Here is a 13,434-nt window from a genome sequence, read left to right on the forward strand (position 1 = left end):
ACTTAATAGATGCAAAATCCACTGCAGCCCTGGCAGCATCATCTCACCTATTAGCCATGTATCACTCATTTACTATCACCTCATTGATCATCCAACCAGATTAACTGAACCCCCAGATCTTACATTACCCCCTAAAAGCTGCAGGTACGTTCTGTTAGCAGCTCATTATCATCACATCTAATGGTTTTATGTGACTTATTAATATGTTTTCCCATCTGCAACCTATTTATGTGCACTGATAACATTGTATTCACTGCGTCAGATGTATCCTGATGCTACACAACATCATTTAGTAAGTAACTTGCAGAAGTTTATTGTCTCCTCGACTTTTAGGTCAAATTGGTTAAAGGTTAGGAACTCACCTGTGGCAGCTGTGGGGTTAACAGTGCTCGCAGACCAGGGAAGTAGCACTCATTAACTCTTCCACATTCCATACAATTAATGGGTTAATCGCCCCCGATCTCAGCACAATGGGATTAATCAGATTATGAGACTGTGCAATTAGCTCCCAGGTTGCACAGGAGAAGGGGCTTTAGCATTGGAGTGGATTAGATTGATTTCATTAAATCTCAATATACAGATCAGTCTCCTATCACCCCACTGGGCTGCCCCCTCCCTCCCTCCTGCCAGCCCTGGTGCTGCACATTGCAGGGTCTCAGCCAGGGTGACGTGGTGGGTGTATAAAAAGCTCACACACACATGGGATAGGGCTGGAGAAAGTTTGCAGGAAGGAGACAGGACAAGTTGCAGAGCAGCAGAGCAGAGCTCCCTCCTGATCCCCCCATCTGAGGATTTCTCTTCCATTATTCCTGAGGAACCCCCACACCAATAATAACCCGATTTCCCTGGCACACAGCCTGTGGAATGCCCTCTGGCATGTTCAGCATTGACAACATATTGGCAGCCAGGCCTCGCTGTAAGGAGTCGCTGCTGCTCCCACAGAATGGACCTGTGGTCTTCCCCGGTCTGGGGGAGTCGCTTTACGGGGGCGCAGACTACAGCGGATTTTATAACAGGGCTGTGGCCCCTACTTCTACCCTGCAGACGGTGAATGGATCTAGGCTGGGATTCAATAACTACTACTATGGACAGTTACATGTACAGGCTCCTGTGGGCCCCTCCTGCTGTGGAACCATGCAACCACTGGGGGCCCAACAATGCTCGTGTGTCCCCACAGCCACAGGTAACGAAGGACCTTCTCCATGTATAGCAGCACCTTTCTTATCTATCTGTATATCATCTATATATCATCTCATATCTATCTATACATCTTATATATATTATACATGTATATCATCCCAAATATCTTATCTATTTATCTGTATATCATCTATATATCATCGCATAACCATCTCTCTCTGTCTCTCTCTCTGTCTCTCTCTCTCTCTGTCTCTCTCTCTCATATATATATATATATATATATATATATATATATATATATATTATCCCACATATCTCTGTATATAAACTCAGAAAGATATCTATCTATCTATCTATCTACCCATCTCCTATATATCATACCATATATATTTAATGTCGTCTCATATCCTATCTGTCTGTGTATCATCTATATATAGTCCAATATATCATCTCATATCTATCTACCTATGATATCCATCTACATCTTTAATTATTTATCTTTCTTTTTATCTATAAACTATGAATTATGTCATCTATGTATTTTATTTCTCTTAAGTAACATTTGTTCCATTCACCCAAGATCTGCTTTTATATAGCTGCTATCATTCATGTACTTTCCACCATTCGTATAACTCCACATAATGTGACAAATAACATATTACATAGCTCTTCATACAGTCACTCTGTATCTTGTACATTTTCCACTTTCTGAATGCTTTCTAGTTAGATGTATATACATATACATTCCTTATGGTGAGAATGAGCACATTTCACTTACGATCGATAAATCTGCACAGAGCAATTCAAGGAGCACATAAAATCTTCGTGTCTGCTGATACAGAGCAATATACAACCTGTCATGTCAGCCATGTGTCAGTATACATCTATGCACAAGACATTACACAAACCTGTGTCACGTGACTCTGAGAAGTGATACTTTTTATTGTTTCCATTTCAGAGAGTTTAGTAGCTCATAACAAATATGAACAAAAGTGAAATAAGTTTTTCTTACCAATAAAGCAATAACAAGAATAGAATGCAAATTTATAACACTACTCTGGTAACAAGCAGATAATTTTATATTTTTATTTATAAGGCGACCAGAAATGTACCCAAAATGTCGCCTCCTGTGGACTCCACTTACACAATCTCCAGGAATCCACAAACTATTAGTTACTTTCAATATATCAATATAAAGTTTACACTTTAGGGAAAACTTTGTAACACAAAACTCGATTCATCAAGTTAATAAATGTATTAATGCTACATTTATTATATTATATCTACTTATAATAGAACAATCTATCAATGAAATCACACATCAGCAAATTATCAGTGAAGAAGAAAACATCAATTATAACAGTATATCTTAATTTATTATTATGATGGCTATAGTAAAATTAATAGTTATGTTAATGAGGATAATGATAGTGAAAATTAGATTTTTTTAAACTGGTAAACTGCAAAACAAAGAAGTAAATATTTATAAAATGACTGGGATTATAATGTCACTATTTTACTATTATATACAATTATACTATTATAATATATTATTAATTAAAGGATTAATCATATTATTTTACATAATATCTATCATAATTATCATCATATGGTTTTGATCATCTATAATAATATTCCCTATGCAAATATTTCCATCGTTTTTATAAGGTAGGATATTTATTAAGTTGTGCATTGACCTCATATTTGTGAAGTTATTACGATGTAATATTGTGGGTCAGGGAGGGGGGGGGGGCATTGTATCGAGTACTGATGAATGATGTGGAGTTTAACCCATTATTGTTCTGTCCACTTTCTCCTCCAGGCTATGAAGGGGCAGGAACCGTATTGATGCCCCCAGTGCCCCCACAGATGTTGCCCTACATGAATGTGGGCACCCTGTCCAGGACAGAACTACAGCTCCTGAACCAGCTGCACTGCAGGAGGAAGAGGAGGCACAGGACCATATTTACTGATGAGCAGCTGGAGGCGCTGGAGAACCTGTTCCAAGAGACCAAATACCCAGATGTGGGCACCAGGGAGCAGCTGGCCAGAAGGGTACACCTACGGGAGGAGAAGGTGGAGGTGAGTCTCAAGGTCCTGACCCTGTCAGATCAGTAATACAATAAGTATTGGCAACAAGACATAAGCTTTATTAATAGGTTAAGCTTTATTAACCTATTTAGGTTTATAATGTGAAGCAGAATGATCGAATAATCCATAATCACAATTTCCCCATATTGATTAGGGTCTTAATACAAACCTATTGACTTGTCAGTTCATTCTACTTGTATATGAAGCTTGGAACACTGTATCCTTATTTTATGAGCCCAGGCACTGCCACTGTATTTTACTATCCAGCCTCAGGATGGTCCTATATATTTCGAATTCTCATCAACCCCCCCATGTTCGTCCTTGTATTATTGAACATGGCTTTAAAAGAATTTTTGAAGAAAAATTACACTGCAACTGGTAGTGTGATCCATAGGGATTGCACAGGATTTTTCACTACTTCTCAAATGCCACAAGTAGTAAAACACTGGTTAACTTTAGTTTTGGAAAAATTAATCAGAGTCTTGTATTGATTGGATAAATCATTAATATTATTATATATTAATATCTATGTATAGTCACCTCCAATATCATCATGCATGGTAAAATCATGTTATTATCCATCCTCATAGGTTTGGTTCAAGAACCGCAGAGCAAAGTGGAGAAGACAAAAGAGATCCTCATCTGAGGAGTCAGAAAATGGACAGAAATGGAACAAAGCTCCCAAATCCTCCACAGAGAAAACTGAGGAGCAGAGTAAAAGTGACCTGGACTCGGACTGCTGACCAGGACTAATGCTGATGGACTTTGCACACAGGAGCTGCTGAGCTGCACACATGCTGGGACCTGTACATAGCCTGTATATATATTACCTGTATATAATAACCGTGTGTTGCAGACATGTTGCACAGATATACACTGTACCAGAATGTGCTATTTATACCCTAAGTTAAAGGAATTGCTCGACAATAAACAGATGGTGGCTACACCGTGTTGTCTGTAACCTCTGTGGTCAGTCATTTGTGCAAGGACAGGACAAGGAAGGTAAGTGCTTATGACTTCTACAAGTAGTGCACCGAGTATGGGTGGAGGAGGATGGAGTGGGGGGAAGCTTTAGCTTTCCAATTAATGTAGAGATATAAGTTCCACAGTCTGAAGGGCAGTATATATGTATACAGAGAGAGTGGACAGTGAGAGTAAATAGTCAGTCTGGGTCTGTATTTTCATTCCCTTGCTTGTATTTGTTTATATTATCCTGGATGAAGTGTTACATTGTTAAAATGGGAATCAGTCATAAGGGGCAGCAGCTGCTGCACAGAAATAGAGAAGACCCCCATAGAGAGTTACATTTTGTGAAATTAGAGTTAAACTAAATGCTCTCTCTAACTATCATCCATCTCAAATCAAAAAGGGGCAGCCATACCACACTATATGAAGGTGAAAAACTTTATACTTTATTAATTCAGAGTGTGATGTGTGGACTCCTCCCAGAAGCCTTTATTCAAGCTGCTGCTTTTTGTTTTTATATTATACCTTCTTAGTGTGCTCTATCTATCTATCTATCTATCTATCTATCTATCTATCTATCTATCTATCTATCTATCTATCTATCTATCCAGACAGTGCTCCAATGAAGTGGTGAAACAAACATATGTGCTGTTGTGTTTTTCCATTTTCTTTCTTTCTTTCCTTTTGTCTTTCCTTCTGTCTTTCTTTCTTTCTTTCTTTCTTTCTTTCTTTCTTTCTTTCTTTCTTTCTTTCTTTTTCTTTCTTTCTTTCTTTTTCTTTCTTTCTTTCTTTCTTTCTTTCTTTCTTTCTTTCTTTCTTTCTTTCTTTCTTTCTGTCTTTCTTTCTTTCTGTCTTTCTTTCTTTCTGTCTTTCTACACACATATATATATATATATATATATACACACACTGTATTTTTCTTTCCTCTTTTCTGTTTCTTTCTTTGTTCTCTTCTCAATCTTATCCTACATCTATAGGTCTATCTATCCCTTATTCTTTTTATCATCTCATATATCTTGTATTTCTCAATCTCTCATACTTGTTTGCAGATTGTGTCACTGTGCTTCACTGACCTTTTTGACAGTTTGGCTTTGTAGTTTTCAAAAGTTTTGCATTAACTTTTGACAAGGGTGGAAACTTGTGCGTCAGATAATTACATTAAATTGCATCCACTGTTGTTTCCAGCACATAAATGTCTTAACATAATCAGCTTTAATCGATAACAGTGATAATAATTCTGACATGTGTAACATTTGTTGTACCATACAAGTTCGATTAAGGTGAAAACAGAAACCATTTTCGTCAATGAACAGCCGTCTGATGTCACATGTTACAGTCAATGATAAAATATAGCTGCATGAATAATAATCTATAACAAGTTGGAGAAAATGCGCAGTTGATGATGGTGATAGTAATTCGGCGGGTTTGAGATTTTAAGAAAACTAATAATTTCTAATCTGGAGAAATTCTTTGATACTAGCTATCTATGCTCTCCAAGAACATCAGAAAATGGACCCACAGTTACATGCATACAATATTACAGCATCCTGACAAATAACGCTCTAAGACAACTGAAAAGAAAAATAGAATTCTATTACAATTAATCCAACAGTCAGAGTCATGTGGCCCAACAATGATACCAAGCTTGGCCTTTTATTTCTTGTTTTGTTGAACAACTGATGGACATGTGGTGCAAGTCAGATGCGGTTTACCCTGGGAATGTCTTATTTTTGGTAAAAAAATTACCTACCTAAATTGTTCACTTATCTATTTTAATTACTCTGAGTTTATGCCGTATATAGAATCGGAGATAGTACTAATAAAATTGACTCTGTAAATATTTAAAAATTTTCTCTTTATTTTTTTTTGTCGTTCAAACTTTTGAATGGTAAAAAAAACAACGGTCCGATTATTTTTATTTCTCAAATATTAAAGGAAACCTTTCAGTCTTTATATTTATTATCTTATTCCAAGTATTTAAACTTTGAATGAGCATTTATAACGTAGGTAGAAGACGATGGCTGCAAAAATATTTTTAAAAGATTTGTTAAAGTATTAGAAATAAATAATTAAAAATCATTAAAATAAATCATTTTAAGCAGCAAAATATCACATAAGCCCAATAATTGCCAGGTTTACACTGGCAATATATTTTTTACCTTCAAATTTCTAATGTGCGGATGGCGCTAAACAATCTGTACTCCATAGACTCACAAAAACATGATTATTTTTATATAATTTTTTATTATTTAATCCGTTTTCTACCTTTTATATCAATTTACAATGAACTCTTTTATCTCTGAAAATAGAATACATTTTCTACTTCTCCCATATACTTAAAATAGGGGAATAACAAGTCTAAAAAGTTAGCTCAGTTCTGCAGTGGAAAAAGCAGAAGGATTTTTTTTAAGTGTGACATTTTTGAAACAAAACATTCATTTTTGCTAAATACTTGCAAAAAATGTTTCTAGACAATTACTATAATGATTTATGAACTTTTTGTCTACAATTCAATTTCAAGTGAATGCAAGAAATGCCGATGTACAGATACAATAATTTGGAAGGAGAGAAAAAAAAAATATATATATATATATATTTTTTACAGGGGATTAAGACTATGCTAGAAAATGTTGTGTAATGCAAAATTTATGAATAATTTTTTTTTACCAATTTGATTTTCTGTCCATCTTTAATACAATTCAATGAATACTTCCTCATTAAAAGAAATAATGTGTACCAGGCCTCACCCACTGCAAAGGTTATAGTGATGACTTACAGCAAAAAGTAAAATGTTATAAAACATATTTTAGTTCTGACCTGGATACAAACTGCAAACAAAAAGCAGCAAATTCATCAAAGTGACAACTCTTGGAGGCTGTTTGTTTTGGTAAATATGGTTCGGGTCTGTGGTTCTACATTTGACATTGAACATTCACCTCTTTGTGTCCAGCATTGACTCCATGAATGTTTTACTGTGTTTATATTCTCAGGATAGTTACTTTGGAAGGTAAGTCGCCGGACAGATATTTTGTTTTCTTTATTTATATAAAAATCCCTTCAGGGTTGTAAGGGAAAGCCACACAGATATAAGTTTATTGCAGGCTGTATGGGTTAAAACCAGATACCAGACGCCCGATTCTGGGGAACCACAAGTCCGTGTACCCTTTCCAGTTGAAGAAAAACTTGGGGACTATTTGTAATTCCAGAGTCAAGCAATTGGGAGTCTGTGGAACTACAAGTCCCTTTTAACCTTTAGACCGTGTTTGTAGTTCCACAGACACAGAATTCTAAGACTGTGAAACATTAAGTTCCTGTATAATGCTCAGTCAAAGGAACCCTTATTGACTATTTGTAATTCCGCAGTCACATTGAAATTCAAGTTTTCTTATACTTCCTAACCAAAAGAACGCTGGATGACTATTTGTATATTTATAGATGAATAATTTAAGGCTGTGGTACTACAAGTCTTTACCATGGATACTATTTGAAATTCCAGAATCTGGGAATTCTGAGACTGTTAATAATAAATATATATATATATATATATATATATATATATATATATATGGGAAACCTTGAAGACTATTTATATTTCTAAAGTCAAAGAATTCTAAGGCCTAAGGCTGAGAAGCTACAAGTCCCTGTTTGCAGGGCAAGTCAAGGGACCCTTGGAGACTGTTTATGATTCCAAAGTCTTAAGAATATTAGAGCTGCGGCAAAGGAACTACAAGTCTTTGTGTATTTTATAGGTAAGGAAATATTTGGGTGAATTAAAATTTTGGGAACTACAAACCACAGGTCCCTGTATATTTCCCAGCCAAACTAACTTTTGACTGCTATCTGTAATTCCTCAGTAGGATGATTTTTAGGGCCTGAGGCTGTGTAGCTAAGTACCTGTATGCCTCCTGGTCCAAAGAACCATTTCCAACTGTTTCAATCAAAGAATAAAATGAAGACAGTACTAGCAGTAATATATTTAAGCCTAGGTGGATGTGCTGGTACTTATTGTCACACAATGTTGAGGTTGAAGCTCATGTTAATCTATTTGGGGAATCAAAGTTCATAAATAAATGTCAAGCTGCACTTAGAATAATATACAACTCCTCGGCATCTCCGAAAATTAACTCCCAATGTGCAGTATGCAGATGGGATGATTGGCAGGCTTGCAAGGTGAAGGTTCTCAGAAACAATTCACACCCCCTATTACTTCACCTCACTGGCAGGGTCCCCTCCATCCTGCGCCTTAATTTGTTGACCTTCCTCACTTTTATTTTCCTTCTTTTGTCCCAAAGGCAAACATCTGCACCAGACCCTCAACTACCTTTCCAACCTTCCTTCCACGTGACGCAGTCAGAATTCCCATCTCACGGTAAGCTGAGTTTATTTCATGAGTTTGTTCTTAACTATTTCACTGCTTGATAGCCATTAGAAAATGGACAGACGTTACCTGGAAAACCATAACAAGAAAGTTCCCATGTTGTGTAATGAACATTGTTTAATCTTCAATTACTTGTCTAAACATTAAGGGGAATTTAGATCTTATTGATTTCTATAGTACATGTATTAGGGTAAATAGACTGATGGATATTATAATGCCATCAATAATTTTGACGATTGCGATCTAAAAATTATTTTACGAATTTTTTGTTTTTCTTAGTTGTTAATTGGGGAATGTTAACATAAAATAAGACGTTATTGTCAGAAAAAGGATCACATTTTTGGATTTGCAACAGTGATTATCCAGCCTTATAATATAGAGTAGTTCTTAAAATGATACTATCCTGTAAAATGTACCTAAGATATTGAGCTGTGGCCCTTTAAAGGATTTTCTGAGCAATGTTATATTAAATATTCATCTTGGCTGAAAGAAGTTGGTTGTAATTACCCGTTATTAAAGATTAATCTATTGTGTTAACAGACCAGACTTTTTTTTTAATGTTGGCTGGGTTGCGCATGGATATGTATCAATTTTTTTTTTAATATTCATTTTCAACATTTTTAAATGATGAAACTTTCATGAGCCAGTAAACTATAAATATTTTTTGATGAACGTAATTATTTCATGTTAATGTTTATAAATTACATTTTTTTTAACTGGGATAAAAAAAATTTGTTTCAAGATCTCAAATCAAGATACTACTGAAGTTTATTTTAGTCTTCAGTGTACAGTAGATAATTCCATTCCTATGTATAGGTTTAGAAACATAATAAATAGACACCATATATAATTGCTCATTGGCCCTATAGTCTTATTTAAATAAATATAAATTCTATATATAAGCTCTATATTGTACATGATATCCAGGATACAGCCAAAGACCCTGTAAGGTAATGCACACAATCAATTTATATGTAACATACGTCTTACTCCTAATAATAAGGGGTATTGGTAAAGCCGCATGGATTTGAAATACTGTCCATATGGGCAATGAAGAGAAACATATATTTTCAAACATGTTTTTGTGAAAAATATTTAAAATGTTAATATATATTACCATGAAATGATTGTATCTAAAATAATTGGTAAAAATTGGAGGATTGACGTTATGGGTTATAAACCAAGCTAGCCCTCCAGGAATATACATATATATTTAATTCTGCATCATACAAGCTATTTGGACAATAGTCTGACATCTAGAGTCTCTTTACTCCTGACCTGCCTCCTATTTATTGTTTCACCCCTGAATATTGTTAAATTATTTCAAAGCATATAACATAACACCAATATATTATGAATTTTTTTTTTTAGATTTGCTTTTTAAGTTCCCAACTGGTCAATAGACTATGCCCATTTTTTATGGCCTAGAGCCTGTATAAGGTTTCCATGTTTAGTTTCTAACTACATTACTTAAAGAGGATTTCAAATTATATTTCAAAAACATTGTAGCTATATTTACATATATTATGCTATAATAAATACTCACAGATTAGAATTTTATCTGTATATGCAGTTCTTCCTTTGGCGAAGTTAACTATTTTCCACTTGCTGCAAATACATTTAGAAGAATAGATTTAAACTTTTTGTTTTTCTCTGGTTTACCAGTAATTCTTAAAATAAAATAACAAGTGTAGTTAATTTTTTTTGAATGCACAAAATCAAAGCAACGGATAAATGTTTTTTATATACATAATGGAATTCAACCTGTTGATTTAATTTACTTTTTGGTGTGGGTTATTTTGTGTTTTTTTTTTTGTAATTTTCATTTCCATTATTGCGAGGGGAGTCTTATTTAGTATATTTGAATTTACAGAATCTTTGTCTTAAATTGACACCTATGCATGGGTTATGCGAAACTGATCAGTAATATCTACTATATCTATGCAGTGGTAGCATCACTGTTGATGGTTGTAAAGTCTCTTATAGCAATGTCATCATGATCAATATCATTACAAATTTGTCAATTTCACTAAATATAAAGGGCCTTTGGATTATATTTTATATGTAGTGCCCAACGGTGAACAGCATAGGTCCTGACTATGATCCTCTTAAAGGAGATAGATCCCATTAACACAATGGCAAGTCAGGGGCCCATACCAATTTAAAAATCTGATGGCAATACATGATACTCTTAACTATTTTTTGCACAGGATCCCACAACATTTGCCTTTTGTAATTGATTGCATACACTGAGTGGCGTCATGTTGACCCCATTCAAGCAATTATGAGTTATACAAACACATAGATGGGCATGTTTACTGTCATTCTGTGTGGAGAATGTGTGTTTGCATTTTGTCATGTTAATCAGCCTGGTTTGTGAGGCTTTGTGATGCAGGATTTTTCTAGCTCCCCTGGTGTATGTATACATTTACGTGTGAATTGGTAGTAAAAACTATATAAGCCAGATGAAGTCACAGGCGGCTGGAAAGGAGAACGAGATCTATAAATGAGCGAGGATACATGACGGAATGATATAAAGAGGACAGAGACGGAATAAATTCTGGGCTTTTGCTGAAAAGCGACAATTGTTCCTAATGTGTTATATAATCATTTTCATCTTCGCTTCATCATTATTTATTGTCTTTTTAGAAATTAGTAATCGAACATTTTGAAATACATGTTTGGAAATAGAAAGATCTAGGAACACAGTTGTTTTAACTGCGAATCAGTGTTAATATTCTGTAGGTGAAGACTTTTTCAAATATCATTTTAGTTTTACTTAAACCAAATTATATTGTAATTGTTTATCATCATTATTTCCTCTTTTTAAGAACTAATGGAAATATCTTTGACGTAAATGTATGACTTTTTATACGTGAAATGCTATTTTTTCTGGATTTACCTAGTAATGCACACCATCCACCTTAAAGCATCATATGCAAGACATTAAACGTTTTTCTGTTGAAATAAAGTCTAAGTAAAACCAACTAAATAAAAAATATTTCTAAATTACAGTTTTATGCAAATTTGTACCGACCAGATATCTAACAACTAACAAGTATTTTTTTCTGTCTTTCTGCCTATCTCATATCTAACCATTCATCATACACATCTGTTCTGAAATCAGATTCATGAAACAGAACAAAACTTTGAATCAAGAATAGTTAAAATTGGAAAAGTCTAAACATATTTTAGCAAACGTCTGTATACCCTTAATATAGCAGCACATAATGCAAATCGTCCCGTGAGAAACAACATGAAGATCCACATGAAAAATCGTGTGGAAAATCTGTGTCAGATTTTTTGCAGATTTTTTCAGTCAATAACTGAATCTGCAGTTTTTCTGTGCTGCATATATTTCTAAAATAGTACTGTATTTGGATATTTTTTTAAATCTTTGGATTTGGTAAATCCACTGAAAATCCATCGGTAATATACATCGTCTTATAGCCAAGTTGATATTATTAAGAACACAATCAGCTGTAATAAATACTAACCCTTCTTCTATTATTAGACAGAGGAATTTGGGAAACTGTAGCTGGTGTTGTATGTTGTTCTTTTGGGAAAACATTTAAAACAATTTTAAAATGATTTGCTGTTTTCTTTTACAGTAAGATGCTAAGTAGAAACAATCTGATTGGTTGTGAATACCTTGTGTTATTTTTACTGCTATGGTTTACATTGCGCAATACCCCAATTTTTCATTTCTATATAAACAATCAGTGCTTTAAAGTAAAATGAGGAGAGAGTGGTGGGGGTGTGAGGAATTCTCATTTCTCCTTTTTTATGTGGTTTTTCTTCCAAACAGTATAAGTTCTGCCATACATGAAGGAATTACGTGAGGAATTACTATCCTAACTGCAACTAAAGGAAACTAAAAATATATAAGATTTTCCCTATAAGCAAAAACATATCTGCAAATTCCTGTAAACATAAGTGATAAAAGGCGTACGGATATCCTCATCATCATGTTTAAAGGGAAGTAAAATACAACAATATCACTCATTTCCCTTATCCCAGGGGTCTACCAGAAAAGGGACCCAAAACAAATGTACCATTTAGGTTACATCCATCCACCATTGAGGGGAGGTCCAAGAGCAATGGATGCAATGGATCTGCCATGGATTTCGCTGCGAAAACCACGGACTTCATCCCTTCTTCTTTGAACAAGGTGGTAAGAAGCTGCAACAGAAACTAAAGTCTGTGCCACAGGTAAATTTCAGTTTAGGAAATTTGATCAAATTTCATCCTTAAAGGTCCTACTGTAATCCACTGCAGAATTTCAATGCATAATTTGGTTATGTGTACATTGATCACCAAACTGTGCATAAGATCAACTGCTCAGGAACATGAGCAAGTTCCTTTAATTTGGTGCTATCAATCAACCTAAACTTGTTAGAAGACAATTAACTGATTTCTCATTAACATGACCAGCAGTCTTCATAGTCCTTGTGCTCTCAAGGTGGACAGATCTTGTCCTATCCTTCTTTAAACCCTAATATGTGGTCCTCAGGGAGTGCTATCACCATGATATCCTAGATAATGGTTTGTTAGCTACACCATCGGACTCCCAGTACATACGAGAAGGGGTTAGCTACTTTAAAAAAAAATGCCATTGTGATATACTTCCCATTATTTTGCAGCTGGCTAAAGCAAGATTTTGGAGCCATAGTGGGCATACACGCCAACCTGTATTACACAGGTTGGGGAGGCTATAAATGAGGATAGAGGCCCTGGTCTCCCTGGCACATCCCTGATACTGATTATTTTATCTATTGTTTTATTGACTCTGTAGGCAGAGATTTAATAAAGCATATCTATGCACAGTTAGAAGGATCAAAGAAAACTAGGGTTAAGTT

At 34.8% G+C, this 13,434-nt stretch overlaps 1 protein-coding gene across 1 annotated transcript in view; it reads left to right on the top strand.

Annotated features, from left to right (window-relative positions):
- Positions 1 to 605: 605 nt before the first annotated feature.
- The window catches only part of GSC (goosecoid homeobox), a 136,520-nt gene continuing 123,691 nt past the window's right edge, over positions 606 to 13,434 (top strand). Inside the window, exons 1-4 of the mRNA XM_072116272.1 lie at positions 606 to 1,183; positions 2,963 to 3,222; positions 3,822 to 4,233; positions 8,490 to 8,566. Of these exons, the coding sequence (XP_071972373.1) occupies positions 865 to 1,183; positions 2,963 to 3,222; positions 3,822 to 3,974 (732 nt within the window). The 5' untranslated portion in view covers positions 606 to 864 and the 3' untranslated portion in view covers positions 3,975 to 4,233; positions 8,490 to 8,566. The remainder of the gene's footprint in view (positions 1,184 to 2,962; positions 3,223 to 3,821; positions 4,234 to 8,489; positions 8,567 to 13,434) is intronic.

This window comes from Engystomops pustulosus, chromosome 7 (genome assembly GCF_040894005.1).
Source record: "Engystomops pustulosus chromosome 7, aEngPut4.maternal, whole genome shotgun sequence".
NCBI lineage: Eukaryota > Metazoa > Chordata > Amphibia > Anura > Leptodactylidae > Engystomops > Engystomops pustulosus.